The sequence below is a fragment of the Sarcophilus harrisii genome, chromosome 2 (assembly GCF_902635505.1).
Source record: "Sarcophilus harrisii chromosome 2, mSarHar1.11, whole genome shotgun sequence".
In the NCBI taxonomy this organism is placed as follows: Eukaryota; Metazoa; Chordata; class Mammalia; order Dasyuromorphia; family Dasyuridae; genus Sarcophilus; species Sarcophilus harrisii.
Window position 1 is genome coordinate 516,894,794 of NC_045427.1, and position 22,256 is coordinate 516,917,049.

General features: G+C 37.9%; 1 protein-coding gene across 1 annotated transcript in view; it reads left to right on the forward strand.

Annotated features, from left to right (window-relative positions):
- The window catches only part of ITGA11 (integrin subunit alpha 11), a 187,153-nt gene that overhangs the window by 92,157 nt on the left and 72,740 nt on the right, over positions 1–22,256 (forward strand). The window contains exons 3-5 of the mRNA XM_031955317.1: positions 846–946; positions 15,896–15,987; positions 19,821–19,935. Of these exons, the coding sequence (XP_031811177.1) occupies positions 846–946; positions 15,896–15,987; positions 19,821–19,935 (308 nt within the window). The remainder of the gene's footprint in view (positions 1–845; positions 947–15,895; positions 15,988–19,820; positions 19,936–22,256) is intronic.

Sequence of the window (22,256 nt, forward strand, 5' to 3'; positions counted from 1 at the left end):
AGAAGGAAGAGAGCAAGTGGTCCAGGATTCTCCCCCGGAGGGGTGCTAAATGGAGAGAAAGGTGAATGAATACCCAAGACATTTCACTCAATCAATATGGGGAAATATGAGACTGTCAGAGCTGGAAGAGAAATAAAAAAACTGCTCCAGAGATGACTTCCAAGGTCACATAACCAATCAGTAGCAAATCCAAGACTAGAACCCACAGTTTCACTCTATACTGCCTGCCAGCATTCTCTGAATTTAGAGACAGAGAGAAAATGCACATTCTCTCCCACCCCTTTCTTCTAATCATTGTTTCCACCAGAAGACAGTGTGTTGTGCTGTATCATGTTGTGTTGTATGTAAATGACCCAAGAATAGACAGATCTAATTTCCCTGAAAATACACACATGAGTATCTGAGTAAGCTCGGAGACAAAAGGCAAAGTGTTTGGCAGCTTTGCCTTCTGTACCAGTGCCAAACCCAGATTTCTCTGAAGATGACTGATACTCTGGGCCCAGATCCCTGAATTGCCTGTCTCTTCTGCCTGAAGTGAAGACAGGGACTTAGGGGACAATGAAAGCCACCAAGAAGGGCTTACCCTGAGAGTAATCTGTCAGTAGATTCGTTTTTAACAATTCATCTCTGTCACGGATCTCATTCTGGCCTGTCTGACTATTATGGATACATAGAACCAGACTAGAAAGTCTGCAGTACATCTTTCCTTTAGGATGCTTCCTGACCCTATGCTACCAACATCTTTTTCCCCAATCCCTACTTCTTGTATAAATGCTCCTGAATCTTCTTCCAGGACCAATATCTCACACTAGTGAGAACTCACCTTCTTTTCTCTCTCCTCCTAGGTTGGTGGTGGGAGCTCCATTTGAAACCAATGGTCACCAGAAGACTGGGGATATTTACAAGTGTCCAGTGGTACAAGGAAATTGCTCCAAACTGAACCTAGGTAACATTATTCCTAGAATCTGGTAGAAAGTGGACTCTTCTTTCTAAAGTAGCTTGATACAGTGGTTGTGATTCTGGGTTTGGAGATAGGGAGGTTCTAGATTCAAATACCACTTTGGGCACTTACTAGCTATGCGACCTTGGGCAAAAATTGTTTTTATTGACTATGCTTTGGGGAATTCTTTTTTTAATTCAGCCATATAATAACTGATATTTACAATCCTTTCAAATTTGCAAAGCAGGTCACCTCCTTTAACTCATTTAAAACCTACAACCACCCAGTGAGGTAGATACTATTGTTATCTTCATTACATGGATAAGGAAACAGATTTAGAGAGGATGCATGGTTTGCTTTGTCATATGTTGTTGTTTGTCCTTCATTTCTGAAGAAGAATAATGGCATCATAGAGTGATGTCTTGACTCATATGTCAGTTGGATACAACTGAGGCAGAGTTGCACAAAGTCGACAGCCTCGCTCTTTCCTCCAGAGTCATCCTCCTGTGGCAGAACCAAAATCAAGATGACTGGCAGTGATTTGGGATGTAGTGGATGACTTTGGCACATTGATATCTGACTAAATTCCAAGTATTCCACAGTGCCTGTTTCAGCTGCCTTCATGGCTTTTAGAACAAATAATTCTCACCTACCCATTCTACCAGAGGAAATCTTTTTTTCCTCAATATAAACTTCACCATCTTGTCCCCATCATAAACCAGTTCAACTCTACACTATGTAATCTACAATTAAGTGACCTGGTAATTAAGAATGGTTTTTACATTTTTATTTTAAAATGTAAAAACCATTCTTAGCTCTTTAGCTTTACAAAAACAACTGGCAAGTCAAATTTGGCTCTTGAGTGGTAATTTGCTGACCCCTCTTCTAGTGCAGCATCCCCTTATCCTACTATTTATTCATCCTTGCCTAGCCTCAGCCCTGGTTTACTCTCACCATCCACTTGGAGCCTTTGTTCCTATTCGTGTATAGCTTAATAAAGCTCAAGGAGATGACCTGTTACCAAAGTGGGAGTTATTTCTGAATCACCCTGTCTGTGTATAGTCAGAACAAAAACTAGAATCAGCACCAAATTTGAATAAAGTTGAAAAAGAATGTTGGGCAATCAAAACAGCTCCAAACTGACCTATTTAAATAAACTAGGAGATGGATCAAGAAACAGAAATTGACAAATGCTATCATTATTTCCTACCACAGTTAAACAAATTATAAAATATACCAACAAGGTGGCCAAAATAGCCTAGAAATTGTCTCAAAAAGCAAATTGTTTGCTGAACAGAAGTGTATATATATTAACAAAGGATAAAAAAAAAAGCTTAGAGTGTAAAAACTCATTTGTAAAATATTAAGGAACAGGAGAATGGAAAATTATGAGCAAATTTCAGCTTATAAAACAATGAACAGCAACAGAATAAGGTTGCACAAGATTTGGTCTGAAATGCTGTGACTGACTTTGATGACTCCAAGAGCAAAGGATAAAATCTGAACAATAACTATATGATAAATGGAAAAGGACTGTGAAGATAAGATTTTCTATCAATGCCAATGAAATTATGACTGGACATCAATGTTACATTCCTCAATAAGCTGCATCTAGAAATGAGCATAGCACTTTAAAACAAAGACAAGTAAAGTAGCTAAACCAGACAAGAAAATACAGTGAATGCTCGTTTGGAAATGTACATAATTTTAAGGATGTTAAGGTATCATTCCCCAAGGTATCGGAAAGGAAAGGAGGATACCATGGGAATAGAAAAAATAAATCCTGGATGTTTCTATTACCAAGATGATGAGCAAGAAGAGGAGATCAGTAAATAACAGCTTCTATATGCCTACTTTTTCATCTCTACAAAATCTTTAAGAGAAAAATTTACATACATATTGAGGCTTTCCTAAGGGGAAAAAATATGAAAAGACAAAAGGCAGGCTTTTGCAAATGATGTTCTGTTTCAGATTACATTTTTATAGTCTATATAGTCAACTAAAAATATAGAGAATACAAGTCCCCCCTGTGCTTATTGTTTCTTTGCAATAAAAAAGCATTGATTTGGTAAGAGTAGAATGGAATCTTAAAGACTTTTTTCTGATAAGATGATTCCCATACATATATCAAGATCTCACAAGATTTTGTGATTAATGCAATAGAGAAAATTTTATTTTTTACATTGGTTTTTAGAATTTTTGAGTTTTAGTTTCTCTCTCTTATTCCCACCCATTTCATAAAAGTCAAGTTGTGAAAGAAAACATAGCTCTCCTATCCCAATGAAAATAAAAACTCTCAAGAAAAATTAAGTTAAAAAGAAGGGAAAAGATGAAGAGAGAATGCTTCAATCTACATTCAGTCACAATCAGTTCAGAGAAGACTTTATTAATGGACTTTTGATTATTAATAACAAAGAATGCATATGATAGGGAGGCAAATACAAGCCAAAGGTGTTTGCAACTGTCATAGAAGACTATCTACAGTAAAGTCCAAATGGAAGGAAGATTACTTTTTAATCCAGTTATTTGATTAATGGATGAATTTCAGGGGATCCGTGAACTTGGATGGGAAAATACATCTTTATATTTTGATGTGTTTTAAACATTTTAAAGGATCAGGTATATGGCAAAGTGCATAGAGTACAGAACTTGCAATCAAAAAGACTCATCTTTGTTATTTTAAATCCAATCTCAGATACTTTTTCGCTGAGCAAGTCATGTGACTAATGCCTCATTTCTTCATCTATAAAATAAACTGGAGAAGGAAATGGAAAACCACTCCCATATCTTTGCCAGAAATATCCCAAATGAGGTCACAAAGAGTTGAACACAACTGAACATACACACATACACATAGACATAGACATTTTAAAACATCATTCTGAAGAATTCATAATGGGAAAAGATTAAGAACCCTTAATCTAGATAAAGTCCTCCAGACATTCTCTTTTGCAGGTAGCAGCATGTTGATTATATCAAGATAGCATCATGTTGATTATATCAAAGAAAACATTAAAGAGCAACCTAAATGAGATGCAGGAGTCACACACACACACACACACACACACACACACACACACACACACACACACTTTAGCCTCTCTATCCACACAGGACAGAAAACAACCCCCAGAGAATAAAGAATGCCATTTGTCCAGACTGATATGCAATTGGTTGGATGACCCACAGTGTTCACCTATCAGTATATGTATCTTAGAAAGTCACTGCAAGTGAACAATAAAGTGGGCTCAAAATAAAATAGAAGACAATAGCCATCTTGATTTCATTTGACCTCAAGTTTCCACATGAAACAAAATCTCATCTTTTAAACACTAATATTCTGCTAATGTCGTTTGGCTATAAATCATGGGATAACAATTTCCAAAGAGAAAAAATTTTAGGTCATTCAAAAGGCAAGGGAGATGCACGGTAGACATGAATAGACTACAGCATGCTATGAATGATAATAGCTTGTACAAAATGATATAAAAGATATAATTAAAAAGATATACAATCAGAAAAGGAGATGGGCTGGTCATTTAGTAACAAGTGTTAAGAAAGGGGCAGTCCATCACTCTAGGGATAGGAAATGTAGAAGAGGTCTCATCACTGTGGTGATCCCTACCGAGGATTTATGGGATGAAATGGAGAAGATACCACAGGAATGGAAGCAGCACAGTGTGATGTGAAGAGCACTAACTCTAGACTCAGAAAATCTGGGTTCAAATTCTATACCTATGATGACTACTTGTGAACCCTTAGGGAAAACATACAATTACTTCTCCATCTGTAAAATGAGGGGGTTAGACTAGATGGATTCTGAGGACCCTTTCAGCTTTAGATCTATAAAGGATGAGAAGGCAGTAGGCATTTGGGAAGAGTGAATGATGTCACACATTAGTGCATCGAAGTACTTTATTAACTCTTAGGGAAGATAGTCCAGTCACTGAAAGATGTCAATTTAGCTGATGAGATGTCTTTTCATGATAGTGCCAAAGTCCTAGGAGACAACTCTGGTTTCAAAACAATAATAAAGACAGTGCCAACCACACCTTCCATTTATGCCGTACCTCTCTGATAGTGGGTACAGAAGAGAAGAACTGCATGGGGACCAGACTCCTCCCCAATGAGCATTGAGGTATTAAGTATTAAGAAGATAAGCAGATGGATGAAAGGCTATCATCAAAGCTAAACTCTAATACTACACAGATCCCAGTTAAGAAACCAAACCACTAGATGTCCTAGTCACAGGATGATGTTTTATCCAGATGTCAACAGCAGCAGTTATTTCAACTCCACAGGTTAGAAATGTAAAACAGTCAGGACCCTCTCTGTCACTCTGTACCCCTTTGTCCCCCATCTCCCCTTTGTCCTCCTGGTCTCTCCCTCTGCCTGTCTCTGCCTGTCTAGCTGTCTGTCTCTGCCTATCTGTCTGTCTTTCCCCTTATAAAAATAGATGGAAGAAGACACCACATCATTAGACTTTAGATTTTCTTTTCTTTTTTGTTGTTGCCTTAATTGGAGTAAAATGCATCTTCCCCAACCCTGAAATCAGACAGACCTCATTTCCAGGATCATCAATCAATTCAGAGCTGAAAAGAAATTATCATATAGTCCAGCCCTTTCATTTCATATATGAAGAAACTGAGGTCTTAAGAAGAAAACGACTTGTCCAACCAAGATCATAGGGAAATTTCTGGTTTGCTATTCTCAGTCCCCCTTTCATAAATCTAGATTAATACTTCCCATATCGTGCTGACTTCTAAACGAATCAGATTTTCCTGAGCTTCTTTCAAGAGTTGAGGGACAGAGGAACTGGGTTTATACTGTCCTCTGGGAAGTTAACAGTAATATTTTATCAATTGCCAAGTACTTAAAAAGGTGTGATCAAATGGCCAGAATTCTTCACCAGAAGTTCACTATTCTTCATAAATTAAGAGATGATAAATCTCCAGAGCACAAATTGAAACCTCAAAATATTCTCAAGAATTTAGCAAATAAACTAGAGCATTATCACAACTATTTGACTGGACATAACTTTGATTCACAGAATTAAAAAGCGCATTAAATAGCTATTGTAATGTGGAAATAACCTTCATATTATATAGCATGAAAAACTTTCAAATTATAGACATCCAGAATAAGAAATTGAAACTAGTAATAGGAAGAAATACATACCATCCTTGTTATCCTATTCACTACTTCAGTTGTCCCAGAGATGTTTTCTATGAATTAGGAGAACTTCCATTCCAATATTTTCAATGTACAAACAAATATGTGTACATCTGTATTTATCAATCAGGATAATAATTCACTGAAAACAGGAATAACAGCAAGATAGCAATTTGTCCCAAACCAAATCTATTTGAGTATCACTTAGCATAAAGATGAGAAAACTGAATTAACAATTATCTATGTGATAAACATAGGAAATATAGACACTTCTTAGCTGTGTGATAGAAAGTCAGTAAACCTGTTTGCCTTAGTTTGCTCATCTGTAAAATGAACTGGAGAAGGAAATAGCAAAGTATCCCAGTATCTCTACTAAGAAAAACCCAAATGGAGTCACAAACAGTCAAATATGACTGAAATGACTGGACACAGATGAAGAAATTGAGACAGAAAATAATTAAGTGACTTTCCCAGAGTCACACAGCCAGGAAGTGTTTAAGGCAAGATTTATATTCAGATATTCATGTTTACATATTCAGCAATTTATCCACTATTACCTCCTGACTTCTTAAAATCTAGATTTCCTTAAGAACAATTGAAAGCAAAAGTTAATAGGTCAAGGCTATGTAAGTTATCATCAATGCAAAGAACAAGATAAACAATTCATATGAATCAAAAACTTTACTACAGAAATTTGAGAATCAAAGAAATCAGTGACAAGAGACAGAGAGGGAGAAGAAAAGAGGTATATGGACGAGAGAGAAGAGGAGAGAGACAGAGAGACAAAGAAGAGAGAAACAGATACAGAGAGAGTGAGGAGAAGAGAGAAAAGGAAGAAGAGGAAAAGGAAAGGAAAAGGGAAAGGAAAGAAGAGGAGAGGAGAGGAGAAGAGAGGAGACAGAGACAGAGACAGAAAGACATAGACAGAGAGAATCCCCAAAGAAAGATAATGTGGAAAATGTTTGGTCATCTATATGATCACAAGAAACCAAACACAATGAAAATGAAAACACAAGTTGGATCAAAAAAAAAACCCAGAAAACTTACCAACAGTTATGATGAATAAAAAAAAAACAGTTATCAAGGGCCATGGCTGAAATTCTAGCTTCTCAGCAAAACTAGAAAGTAGTGAAATGAGACAGGAGCCATAATCATTGGCTCAAACATTTCACAGTAGTGCATGAATTACTAGCAAAGCACTCTATTGGATTCCCCTCAGAAGCCAGCCTGACCCCATCATTCTTAACTGAAGGCATCACTTATTTTCTCTTTAAAGATCAAGAATCCCTCCACATACAGGTCAACTGCATGTTTATCTACTGTATATAAATATAGTTTGTTCATATGTTGCAAATATAAAATAGGCCCTTGTCTCATAAAAACACTAGAGTATTTGATATCCTCATGGAAAACTATTCTTTAAAACATGCCAGCAAAACAATATCAAGAACAATTGATATAAAATTAATCATTATTTCTCATGGAAGCAATTTAAACCCATTATAGTTTTGCCAGGGCCTTTGTCCTTATGTTTTCGACTCCTTTGGAAGTCTGGAGGAGCTTTTGGACCTTTTCTCAAAATAATGCTAAAAATATGTGAGATTAATAAGAAGATAAACTATATTAAAAAGCAACAAAATATTTTTTAAATTCACATACTTCTGTGTTAAGTATCATTGGTCTAACCTTAAATATAAATTAAATCAATATAAATTACAATGTCTTTTAAACAGAAAGTATGAATTACAGGTTAAAGAGAGTCAAGCCAGAAAATCATGTTATTCATTTTATATAGATGGCAATATCAGGCTATCTTATCTGATTTTGTCTAAATAAAAAGCACATCAAAGCTCTCTTTCATCTCATGGAATCTTTTACCAAGGAGAGTTAAATGTTACTTGTCCTAGATAAATGTAAAATGTCTTAAGTATTCAAAATAAATATAAAGACTGATGGCTTTGAGCATGAATCTAGTGGTGCAATTAAAACAATAGACAAAGACAGTATTCAAAACTACATTTGTCTCCACCAGGCAAAACATCACTCATAAAGATGAAAAAGAAGGCTATAGCTGAATATGTTAAGAAACTTACTGGCATCCTAAAATCAGATCTAAATGGGAAGATATGTTAACACCTACCCAATACCCACCTTAACTTTGCCTTTTGGAAATATTAAGTGAACCACAACAGATTTGGAAAGTATTCTAACCAAAACCTATATAATATTAATAAACAGGGTCTATTATTCTAAAGAATCAATAGGAAATAGAGGGGGAAATTAACAATTTATCATCAAAAAAGGTAAATGGATCAGAGCAAATTTTTTAAAAGTATAAAACCTATAGAAATTCTTCTAACAAACAGGTATCATTTTACCAATAAGATATAAAGGTTGAATACAGGTACACATCACTGGATTTGTCAAATACAACTGAATGTTGTTCATTTCCAAATAGAGCCACAATCCAAGAATGGAATTAAAAGACTCTTAGCCACTGGCAACATCTATATGAACTCAGCCAACAATATCCTGACCAAAAAATTGCCAAAGAAATGGCTGAATCATGTACATTTGTTTATGGAAATGAAAAAGCTTATTGATGGCCATTCAGGACCAGATCATTGCCATTAGAAATTACAGAAGTATTAGCCTTAAGAAATTTGGACTTCATAATCAATTGTGAAACAAAATGGTAGAAACAATGTAACCCATCATGCTAAAAATTTAACACCAACTCAATATGTAACAGTAGAGTAACTAGGTGGTATGGTGGATAGAGTAGAGGGCCTGGAATCTGGAAGATTCATCTTCCTGAGTTTACATCTGGTCTCAGACACTTCCTAGCTGTGTGACTCTGGGCAGGTTGCTTAACCCTGCTTGCCTCAGTTTCCTCATCTGTAAAATGAACTGTAGAAGAAAATAGTTAACTATAACAGTATCTTTGCCAAGAAAACCCAAATAGGGTCACTATAAATTGGACAGAATTGAAACAACTGGATTACAACTATATAACAAAGTATGACCTGGTAGGTAGGCAGCTTCCTGTCTTTCAAAGACTGATGTACAACAAATCCGCACAGTCCAAATATAGACCTCAAAACATCCTAGAAAATGAATTGAAATTAGAGGTTTATCACAAATCTAACTCTTGTTCACAGTAATGCTGACCCCATAAAAATAATAGTTTTGATAAATGATTTCCAAACTACATGGAAAGAAAGTTTTTAAAATACAGAAACCTGACAAAAGAGATAAAAATCATATGGGAACACCATAAGCTGTATATTAATATCATTTCCATTGTCCAATCTCTACTGGGGTTGTACCTGTTGAAGACCTTAGCTTAAAAAAGGCCAAGGCCTCCCATTACTTCCAGAGCCATCTCCAGTCACCCTGATCTATATCTGGCCATTGGTCTCAAATGGCTCTAGAGGAGAAATTATGGCAGGTGATGTTGCACAGCCCTCCCTCACTTAAATCCAATTCATTTGCATGTCATGGTATCACATCCCTGATATCATGATCTTCTTCAAGAATGAAGGACATGTATGATGACCAGTTCTGATGGACCTGGCCATCCTCAGCAATAGATCAATCAAATCATTTCCAATGGAGCAGTAATGAACTGAACCAGCTACGTCCAGAGAAAGAACTCTGGGTGATGACTAAAAACCATTACATTGAATTCCCAATCCCTATATTTATGGCCACCTGCATTTTTTATTTCCTTCACAAGTTAATTGTACAATATTTCAGAGTCTGATTCTTTTTGTACAGCAAAATAACATTTTGGTCATGTATACTTATTGTGTATCTAATTTATATTTTAATATATTTAACATCTACTGGTCATCCTGCCATCTGGGGGAGGGGGTGGGGGGTAAGAGGTGAAAAATTGGAACAAGAGGTTTGGCCATTGTTAATGCTGTAAAGTTACCCATACATATAACCTGTAAATAAAAGGCTATTAAATAAAAAAAAAAATTAAGGAAGGAAGGACAAACAACAACTGAGGATGTTTACAGTGAGCTTATAGAATATTTACATCTTAATAGTTTTATTCAAGTAACAAAAAAGCTGTTATTTTATTCACCTAAGCAACAGCTTGTAGAGCATTAAATATAAAAGAAAATAGCAGAATAGCAAGTTGGCCAAACTGTATCTATCTGAACCACATTAAAAACAGGAAATAATATTAACTGACATTTATATAGCACTTCAAAGTTTACAAAGTGCATTATATACATTATCCCCTTTGATTCTCATAGTAACCATAAGAGGTTAGTGCTCTTATTCAGAAAAGTTAAGTGATTTGCCCAGAATCACACAACTAATAAGTGTCTGAACCTCTGACTTCCTAATTCCCAGTTCAGCATTCTCTGCATGATATTTGAGGTTGTTATGCTTTCCCTAAATGGCTAGAGACACCAAGAGAACAAGAGCATGAAGCCAAGAGATGAGGAAATTAACAATCAAAAAGTTCACAATCTTAGAGTTTCCTCCTTCCCAGGGGGGAAAAATGAATAGCAGCCAGTGGCAATTGCAATCCATATAAGTTTCAACCCCATAGTGGAAAAATGGAGGGAGGAAAGCCCAAGTTATGGATTTTCAAAGATCTTTCCAGATAGCAAACGTCAGTCCATGTGCTCCTAGTACTTGGAATTCTCTTTCTTCTCCCATGACTTTTGGCAGGGACCAAAGATCTATAGTTAGGGCCAGCTTTATGTTCAGGCAGAATTAGCAGCCTCTGATTTAAATGTAAGTAGACAGGATAAGACCACAAGCAAACTTTATCTTACTGATAATTAATTTTTCACATCAATTTGTTCCCCCTTATCTGTCAGAGAACCTTTAGGAGTTATATAACAGAATCTTCATCTAAAGTGCAAATACAGCATGACAAGGCTGTTTGGTTATTTATACTTTAGTGTAAATTAAGCTAAAAGACTGATTATCTTCTAAAAAATTTCACTGAGATACATGCTTAAGGAACTTGGTGAAGGGGGAAAAGTGTAAAAGACAAAAAAATTTGAGATGTAACCATTCTTATTCCCTGAATTTCAAGGCTTATCTCATTCATGGATGTCAAGAGGAAATGAGCAATCAATCATTCAACAAGTGCTTGTGCTCAGTATATAATCCAAAAATGCTTGCCCTCAAGAAGTTTACATTCTATTGGGGTGGGAGGATTCTCAGAAGGTATAAATCAGGAGTCAGTGTTTTGTTTTGTTTTTTCTGCTCCTGCAACATGAATTCATTAAAGGTCAATCCTCAGTGGTACAGCATGTACCCAGACTCTCAAGCAGTTCAGAAGCACAACCAAGGAAACACTCAAAGGACAAAAAAACAGCATCACTAGGCCCAAAAGAAACAAACAATGTGAGAGTATCCAACTTTCAAAGTTGTACTGTTCCACTAAAATTCTGTCTCCTTCCCTCTTTTTACATATACTATATAAGTCTGCAAGCACAAGGCATGAGGACTAGTTTCCAACTCCCGCAGTATTCTCCCTTCTTTTTTGTGCTGACTCTAGGCAGGCCTGGCATGGGAGAAAATATCAATAACCCCAACTGTTTGAGGCTATTAGCCTCAGCTTTTGCCTTCCTCATCCAAAGACCTTCCTCACTGAGCTGACAATGGAGCACTGAGGAAGGAAGATGGATGTTAATAGAAACTTTTGGATATAAGAAGGTTGCTGATATTTAATGGTAAAGAGATACTACATCTCTTCCATTAGCCTGGTTCTCTGCCCATCTTCTTCTCAGCCTCCTTTGTTGGATATTCATCTATGTTATGTGCTAACAAGGGATGTTCCCCAAGACAGTCTTGGACCTCATATTCTTTTCCCTTTATATTATTTCATTTGATGATTTTATCAGCTCCCATTGTTTCAATTACTATCTCAATACTAATGATTCCTAGATCTATATATTCAGCCCTAGTCTCTCTCCTGAGCTCCAGTCTTATATCACCAACTACTATCAAAATGGATATCTCAAAAGCATCTCAAACTCAACCTATTCGAAACAGAAGTCATTGTCTTTCTCCCAAAGTCTTCTCCTCTTTCAAAACTATTAATATCAAAAACTAAATTTTTAGTTTCCCAAGTTTGCAACTTAAGTGTCATCCTCAACTCCTCACTCATATTCACCCCAGATATCCAATCTGCTGTTAAATCTTATCATTTCTACCATCATCCAACTCCCATAGCCACCATGATGTCAGAGCCCTTAACAACCTACTCCTGGACTATTGAAGCAGCTGCTAACTCTTTTCCCTTCCTCATCCATCGTTCATTCAGCTACAAAAATGATTTTCCTAAAGCGCAGATCTGACCATATGACCCACTTATTCAATAAACTCATGTGGCTCACAATTATCAAATATGAAATACTGTTTAGCATCTTAAGTTCTTTGCAACTGCCCCTTTCTTACCTTTTTAGTGTTCTTTACTCCCTTCCACGTACTGTACATCCTTCACATTCAAGTACACTGCTCTACTTGCTGTTCCTTGAATACAACATCCCATCTCTCAACTTCATACTTTTGGACTGGTTTATCTCCATGTCTAGAATGCTATCCCTCCTAACCCCATCTCTTAACTTTCTTGGCTTTCTTCAAGACTCATCTCAAATGCTTGCTTCTGCTGGAGGCCTTTCCTGGTGTTTTCTCCCTTCCCCTCTGAGATTTGCATCCAAGTTCTTTGAGGGTAAGAATAGTGTATTGTCTTTTATTTTTATACCCACCACTTAGCATTGTGCCTGGCAAACAGTAGATACTTAATAAATTATTGTTGACTCACTTGCACCCTCCCTTCTCCATCACATTGCCTGACATTATGACATTATAATTTCATTCCTTTTTGTTGACGCTTTGATTGTTTTTAAAATGAAAATATCTCTAGAACATAACTTCTTTTTTATCTATGTTTTATTGATTTTTAACATTTTTAGAGTTCCATATTCTTTCCTTATCTCCTAGTCTCACCCCTCCTATTGAGAAAACAAGCAATATAAAACCTGATATACATGTGAAGTCATGCAAAACATATTTTCATATTAGCCATGTTGTAAAAAGAAAAGAAAAGAAAAAGCAAGAAAAACAAGGAAAATAAAGAAAAATATATGCTTCAGTCTATTCTCAGAGTCCATCAGTTTGTCTCTGGAGGTAGATAGCATTTCTCATCATGAATCATTGTTATGGATCACTCCATTAATCAGAGTAGCTAAGGCTTTTGCAGTTAATGATTATTACAATATCACTCGTATTATGTACAATGTTCTTCTGATTCTGCTCACTTCACTTTGCATCATGCCACATAAGTCTTCACAGGTTTTTTCTGAAATCATCCCCTTCATCATTTCTTAGAACACAACACTATTCTATCACATTCACACACCATAACTTGTTTGGCTTTTCCCTAATTGTTGAACATCCCCTCAATTTCCAATTTTGTCATCACAAAAAGAGCTGCTATGAGTATTTTTGAACATATAAGTTCTTTTCCTTTTTTTGATCTCATTGGGATACAAATCTAATAATGGTACTGCTGGGACAAAAAGAATGCAGTTTTATAGCCTTTGGGGTATAATAGAATGAGTTTATGACCTTTTTTTTGTTTAAGGGACACTTTTGGTAATCTAATTAAGTACATTTTCCCCTTCTCAGAATAATAATTTTAAATTCATAAAATAAAAAAACATGGGATTACAAAGGAAATAAATTATAGTAAAAATAAAACATAATTTTCTCCATCCAAGTTAATGGAGCCTTTGAAATTAATCCATGGGCCTTTTCCATAAACCCCCAAGTTAAAACCCCTGCAATGCAAGAACAGATAGATAACTGAAAGGTTCATCAAGTACTTACTCTGTACCAGGAACTGTGCTAAGTGCTGGGGATACAAATATGAGTGAGTCCCTGCCCTCAAAGAGCTACTTCTAATGAAAGAAGACAAAACATATGTGGGCACTAGAAGGGAAGACAGCACAGTGATGGAGATAAGAGGCTTAGAAATCTAGGTCTGGTCAAGATAAGATAAACAGAGGCATCTCGGTGGTGCAGTGGATAGAACACTAGCCCTGAAGTCAGGGGGACCTGAGTTCAAATCTGATCTCAAACACTTAACACTTTCTGGTTGTGTGACCCTGGGCAAGTCACTTAACTCCAATTGTCTCAGAAAAAAAAAAAAATAAGAAACACACTTACCAGACTCAAATATCCTGGACAGAGTCCAAGGTTCCATTAAGGATTTGGGAAGGGAAGGGGAAGACAGAGATGGTGGCCAGAATGGAGGCAGCATGGTGTGCCCCTACATGGATAGCACCTTACACTACCATAAACTCATATCATATGAGCATGTATGAATTTGTCAGCTCATTTCCTGAGAGTAAGAGCAATGATTTGCAGGATGAAACAGCAAGTAATTAGATTTTGATAGGGAGGAGGAGAGACAAAGAGCACTGCCTGTGGTGAAGCTATGGACACCACAGCATATAGAGGCTTCGGCATTTTTAGGAAGCATCATGAAAGCCCAGGCTGAACGGAAAGGGTGGGGAGCATCTCTGAAAGGACCCAAGGATGGACCCTGAAGAGGCATTCCATTGACTTTACATCTGTACTGAGCGCTGGCCCTGATCCCAGACAAGCCATTTCCTAGGTTCCATTTAGAGTTAAGACCATCCCCCCCCAACCCAATAGCCTTCTCAGAAGCCAAAAAACTATTAAGCAAAAACTTGCCCTCTACCAGGCTTCTGTGGACCCAAGTGCCCTATGACATCTAGTCTATTTACAGAAACAAGCCCATAAAATTAACAGTCCCTAGTCAGGGAGCTCAGTAGCAGAAGCTTTGAAAGTCTGGGCATAGAACCAATCTGGGCAAAATTGTAAAGTTGGCAGTGTTTGTCTTCAAGGCCTCCACCCCCATGCACAGTACATTTTCTATGCCCCAAAAGGTTTCCATTGCCTCCACCCACACATTTTCTATCCCTTCTCCTACATATTCTATCTCTCAGGTGTCAGTCATGAGCACTTTAATAGGGGTGGATTGTTTGACACTATACTTCCTCTCTTTAGGATATTGTCTTGAGAACTTGATTTCTGATTAACAAATGACAATTTATACAATATTTTATAGGACTCAGTGAAGGCATTTGGCAGAAGAGGGAGGGGGAAATGATGGGCAATTGTGTAATGTGATATAATGTAATATATTATCAAATGTGAGCTATTATTATAATGGTTAGGTCATCGTTTGGTAGGGTTCAGAAGGACAAAATATAAGTTTTGATAGAGATTGTGAAACAGTAATTGTTCTAAGTCACTCCTCCTCCTAAGCTAGAAAGGAAAATCAAGCAATTTGAGCTTCTTCAAAATTTCAGAAAACTTCAGAATTAGGGAATGGGGAAAGGGAAGAAAACTGCCACTAGAACTAAGAGAAAGAAAATTAAATGTGTTCTTTTTGGGGGAAAGTATCAGAGCAGCTAAATGGTACAACAGATAGAGTACTAGACTTGGAAGGCAGAAGATCTGAATTCAAATGCAGACTTGTACACTTAGTAGCTATGTAAGTCTGGGCAAATCAACCCCAATTGCCTTAGAGAACAGAAAAAGCCAAAAAAGGTGGAAAAGAAGCTGATGGGTACACCAGGAACAATCTTCCAATTCTTTCTAGGATTATCCCTGCCTAAGAAAGTTGTGATAATCTCACTGATATAAATGTAGAGTCCTAAGTTATCTTCTGCTCTGATGTTCCCCTTTCCCTTTGATCTCCCTCACCAGGAAGAGTCACCCTGTCCAATGTGTCTGAGAGGAAGGATAACATGCGCCTGGGCCTGAGTCTCACCACCAACCCCAAGGATAACAGTTTTGTGGTAAGAAACAGCTCTGTCTTTTCTTGTCCCTATCCCCAAGTTCCTTCCATTAGCACCACATTCAGCAAACCTCCTCTACCCTACACCCATGGATTCCAAGGGGATTTAGAAAGAAGTCATGAGTAAGAGAGTAACTCATCTGAAGTTGAACTGCAGGGAATTTCTACAAAGACTAGGTAGTAAGACCAGCAGATTCTCCCCCAAGTGTGACAGAAAGAGATCTGACTGACCCCCATCTCTCCTGAAAACTATGTGAGGAAAGATGTCTTAACTTGCAGTCTGAAGTACTTCTCATTAAAGAGATACAGTTACCCACTCTAGGAAGCTCCTTCTATGAAAAGAGAAATAGCTCCTGCCTTGGGAATTTCCTAGCTAAACAGGGAACAAAAGACATACATGAGATTTGAAGACATTTTCAAAGAACCACAGAAAGGAGTGGAAATTAATATGCTGTATATCATGTTCATAAGAACTTAAAGAGAATGGTGATCTAAGAGCCCAAGATGAGGAATTCACTACATCTTGGTGACTAAGGTAGTTAACCAGGATGCCATGGTGAGTAGGTTCAAGCCAAAGAGGTTCCCTGATATCAATAACTCCAGAGAACTAGGCAGGAATTGTGAAATTTCCTCCTCTCCTAATTAAAGCCAGGAGGCACCTAATCATCATTGCGGCATTCAAGTAATACTAAAAAGGGATGAGCACTAGGTATCTGTGAATGACTGTGTCACCCTTGAGTCTGAGATAAACTAAGTAGGATTTATTGGGGGGAGGTACTCAGAGGAGATGAATCTTCAATATTTTGATGAGGAGGAGAATGGACATTAACACTTAGCGCAGTGTCTGTTATATAGCAGACATTAAATAAGTGCTAATTAAGAAAAAAGAAACGTTGAATGGGTTCCTGGGACAAAGTAGGGACAGAGATAATAAGGGCAATAGTTAAACCTCTGTTTATTCTCCAGTCTTGCACATATAGAAATAGCATTTATTCAATATTTTAAAGTTTGCAAAACAGCTTAGTAATATTATCTCACTCAAGCCTTATAACAACCTATAAAGTGGATGCTTTTATTATCCCCATTTTACAGTTGAGAAAGTTAAGACTGAGAAAGTTTTAGGGCTTACCCAGCATCCCAGAGCTAATAAATGACTGAAGCTCTGGTCTTCCTGACTCCAAGTGCACAGGAAATACATGTACATTGACTGAATGATAAATTGAAATAATAAATAATGCTGTTGCTTGTCCCTTGACACTGGTCTGGAAGGGAATTCCATAGAATCATGAATTATTATCTTGGGCACAAGATGGACTTCTGAACTTCCCTCTGGGAGCTGTTTCCACGGAGCCAGCTGATAGTAGAGAAGGCTTTGGATCATAATTGTCCCATAAGTTCCCCAGAGAAAGGCTTCTAAACATCATCTGTTTTTAGGCAGGTGATCTCTTCATTTCCTTTGGGCTTCCTATATAATAGTGGGATATAACAGAGTTATCTGGAGGTTCCAGGCACATAGAATTATACTGCACAGTAACTCAGGGCTACAGCCAAAGGAGAGAATTTGAGATGGAAAAAAGCAGCTCTCCCAGTTGGTATTAAAAAATACCTACAGCTCATGGATTTAAAAGCAGCCCACTCTTCTCTAAAACAAAAGGAATGGGACTCCTCCTGCCTTTCTTCTTCACACATTCCCCTTGGGTTGCATGGTATCCATTGATACTTCATAAAAGAACTGCCTGGAACAAAGGAGATACTTAATAAAAATTTGTCCCCTTCCCCCTTTTTTATCTTCTTCAAGGTTACATTTTATGTACATTAACCTAAATTCAGTTCAACAAAAACAGTTGTTGTTCAAATGTTAAGCAAAGGGACAGGGACTATTTGATTTGTCCTACTCTGAATATCCTAGTGATGATCCCCAAATCTAAAGCCTTGAGGGCTAGTCCTAATAGCATGGCTGACCTCCCACCTATTGAGCTGGTCAAGTCCCTTTTTAACCTGTTTGAAGTTTCTACTAGTCCATTTGTGGCTTGAATGAGGCCTAAGTTTAGGAAGAGTAGCACTGAGGATCAAGCATCCAAGCCTATCCTTTTTTCCCAAAAGAGCTACTCTGTTCTGAAAGGAACAACGTTTCCCAGACAGCCACTGAGATGACACCCCCCTGCACTCCCTACCCCTCACTCCCATACCTTGGTGTCTGAAGAAGATCCCTGAAACATCTGGTTCCTAGTGATAGAAGCTGCCAGAGAGGTGCTTGAATAAAACCAGGGCAATCTCCCCTCCTTTTTTTAATATTTTGATGACTGTATTTCATTACAATGGCTTTCCTTTGTAATTTTATATTTTTATTTTATACATTTAAAAATATTATTCCCAGAAGGGGTCCATAAACTTCCAGAAAATTACATGCACAGTTAGAGGACAGGAAATGGGATCTTTGAGGAAAAATCAAAGAGTTATATATCTTGGAGGAAAAAAAAAGGCTGAATAAAGACATAATTACTGTTTTCAGGGGTCTCTCCCATTCATTTAAGCTCCATAAACAGATATTCAGCTATTAAGCACATTATTATAAGCAAATTGGGATGGAGAGGAAGTAACTAAACAAAGTGGAAAGAGGGATGACTTTTGAAGTCAGGAAGGACTCAATTCAAATCCTCTTCCTGTCCCATCTTAGCTATGTGACCATATCTGACATATTGTCTCCCCCATGAAAATGCAAGCCTTTTGAGAACAGGGACTCTTATTTTTCTATTTACATCCTTAGCACTTAGCCCAGTGCTTAAAATAGTAAGTATTTAATAAATGTTTTACTCATTATTCATTTAACTGCTCAGTGCCCAGGTCCAAGACTGTAATTTGCAGTAAGTTGTCTGTCTGCAATAGTGAAGGGCATTTCCACACCCAGATGAATCACCTACCTTCACCATTCATAGAGAAATATCTGCATATATCCAGTCCACGTGAGTCCAACCACAGGTTTATTTATAAGGTAACAGATACCCTGTTACCTTAAGCACTATATAAAATAGAGTTTTATGGGAGCAAAGGAAAGATTCAAGCAAAGTGTCAAAGGAAAATTTGGAGAGGAAGAGCTCATTTCCAGCAAGGGGAATCACAGAAAGCTTCACAGAAGAGGTGGAACACCACAATGAAACTTAAAAGAAGAACAACATTTTGACAAAATAGATAAAAGGGAGGGAGGCCATTATCCTCCATCTTCTCTCAACCTCAACCTTCAGAGGAGAAATCAGTTTAAGCTATGATAAGAAAGTTCGAATTAGCCCCATGGAAGTCTTTGTTAACCACTAAGGACATTAAAACTAGGAAAGATTAACATTTGTCCTGGGCAGTAGAGACAGAAAACTGGACCTGACAACCTCTGGGGGATGACTTTTCAGCTCTAGAATTTAAGAACCTTTCCTTAAGTTCCGAAGTGTAACTATTGTAGGGAGAATTGGGCTTTTCCCCAGGGTGCTAACATGGGATGGCATATGCATTCCTTCCTTAGCAGCCTTCAGACTCCCTGGTCTGTTTAACATAACATGAATGACCCTACTTCCTTGCCCAGCTCAGGGCCACTACTTCTGCTACCTTTCCTCTCTATCACCTCCCCCACACACAAAATTAACTAAGGGGATCAAAAACTCCCAGAAGCTGAATCTCTTTCTTACCAACTTTTGGGGTTAGGAGGCTAACCTCCCTTCTTCCTCCTTTAGATTGTCTTCTTTGGCACTTTTTCTTCCCCTGTTCCCAAAACTGCTTCTGCCCCCAGTAAATTTCCTCTCTTAAGTTCCATCTTTCTAACTGCTATTCCTCTGTAATCTTTTGTAGGCTTGCAGCCCTCTCTGGTCTCATGAGTGTGGGAGTTCATACTACACCACAGGGATGTGCTCGCGGGTCAATTCCAACTTCAGATTCTCCAAGACCGTGGCCCCAGCTCTGCAAAGTAGGTTGCTATATAGTTTATGTCTTGGGCTGGACCTTAGATCTTCCCATGGGAAGTTTGCAGCTTTGATTAATTTGGCCATGACTGTGATTAGGGGGTGGAAATAATACCATCTGGAGGGTCCCTCATCCCACTGCTAACTTGTTGGGAGACCTTGGGCAAATCATTAATGTCTCTGGGCCTTAGTAGTGACAATACTTGCCTTACAAGTTGTCTGTGATGCTTCAGTAAGCACAGGCAAGAAAATACTTTTGTTTAAATCCTGGACAAATGTGAGGGACTAGTAGGTAATTGAGAGAACCAGTGATCTAATTGAAGAGGAAATCATTCTAAGAAAAGTTACACAAAGACAAATGTGTCTTGTCATCTAGGAGTCATCCTCCTGCCTGCCTAATGCTCCCAGAAGCACCCTTGGGATTTCTGTTGTTCTTAAAGGAGAATTTGGAATATTGAACCAGGGAAACCTCCCACCACCCCTTCTTTCCCTGGCATAGGCATGCAGCTCATATCACTCAGGAAGAAAAAATAAGTAAAGAATTTGGGCCTCATCTCCTGCAAGCACAGACTGCTTAGCTCAGCGCCTTCCCATTTCCTTTCTGTTCAATATCATTGCAGAAGCCCTGCCTGCTGCCATTTTTATGGAGGGTGAAAGGATTAGCAACTTACCCTACCCACACATACATACACCCTTACTTTCCCTTAATAACAGGACTCAACCAGTAGACGGGAATTATTATATTAGGGAGGGTAGCAGAAAGGAGAGACCTCAAGCAGTGGATCCAGGGCAATGAGCCAGAAGCAGTAATCATTACCCTGCAAAGAGCTTGGTTCGTGAAAGGACAACACCATTTGACAGAAAAATAGGTAATGTGTTTGCTCACAAAAAAAGTGATAAATAATTCTCCAACTCCCCCCAAATGGAAAGATGGTAGCAGGAGATGAAGGGACAGCTACCCTCTCTCCCCCAAAAAAGTGAGAATGATTATCTCATTAGATTTTAAAAGGACAAATTTTTCAATAGGAGTATTTCAGAAAGATTCTGTGAGATTAGCCCATCAACACTGTGGTACAGAAAAAAGAAAATCCACTCTGTCATTCAAATCTGCTACAGATTATCTATGGAAGTTAGTCAAGTCACTTATACTCCCTAGTGCTGTTTCCTAGTCTGTAAAATAAGTAAATTGGACTAGATGGCCAGATACTCTTAACCTAGGGTCCAAAAATTTGTTAGGCTTTTTTATTATGATAACAGTGTTTCAATATAATTGGTTTCTTTTGTAATCCTTTATATTTTATATTATGCATCTATATTATTCTGAAAAGAAACTCATAGGCTTTATCAGACTATCAAAGTGGGTCTGTGTCACATACCCAAAAATTTAAGAACCCTTACTCTAGGCAGAAAGAGAGAAGTTTTTCAGCCTCCCTAAAATGCCAGGGGGCCCCTAATGCAAAGTTCTGAACCCTCAGAGAAGACTGGGGGGAGTGGGAGCTTGGTCAACCACAGACATGCTAAGATGATCAAATCTTGCTTGCAACCCAGCCAATGTGATATGAATGGCCAAGTCACTCCTTCCCACATAGCCCTGAAAAAGCTCTAAAAAGTTGTCTACCAATTTCAAACTGGAGGTTTTCCCCCCTAAAATGAGCAGATAAAAACTCAGCACCAACCAATAAGACCCTAGATTATCCCACAGATATTACTATAATGAGAGCTAAAGCGGGCACATTTCAAAGTCTCAACAACGCAGACATTATTGACATATTTGCAAGCCAAAAAGCCTCATAAGGCATTGCTTTACGATAAATTGCATAATGGTATCCATTTTTCCCTATTCCTAACAATATGGAAAAAATAAACAGTGGACCAGCCACAAATGTTTGCCCAGGGCCCCATAAGTGGGTTAAAGAGTCCCTGCCAAACCCTGCTGTCCAATTCCCTCCATAGAAGGGCCTCCCCTTGATATGATCACATTTGAGGGAGGGGGAAAGATAAGGGTGGAGGAGGGTGATGGAGAAGGCTCAGATCCTAGAATATTAAAGCTGGATAGTACCACTCATAAAGATGAAGGAATTGAGACCCTGAAAAAGTCAGGGGGGACACTCAAGATCACATAAGTGAATGGCAGTAAAGCTAAATCAAGTCAACAAATGCCTACTATGTACCAGGCAGTATTCTAAACAGTAGGCATTCAAAGCAATGTCTAGTGCAGCTAGGTGGCGGAATAGATGGAGTACCAGTTCTGGAGTCCCGAAAATTCATCTTCCTGAGTTCAAATCTGACCCCAAATACTTATTAGCTATGTGATCCTGGGCAAGTC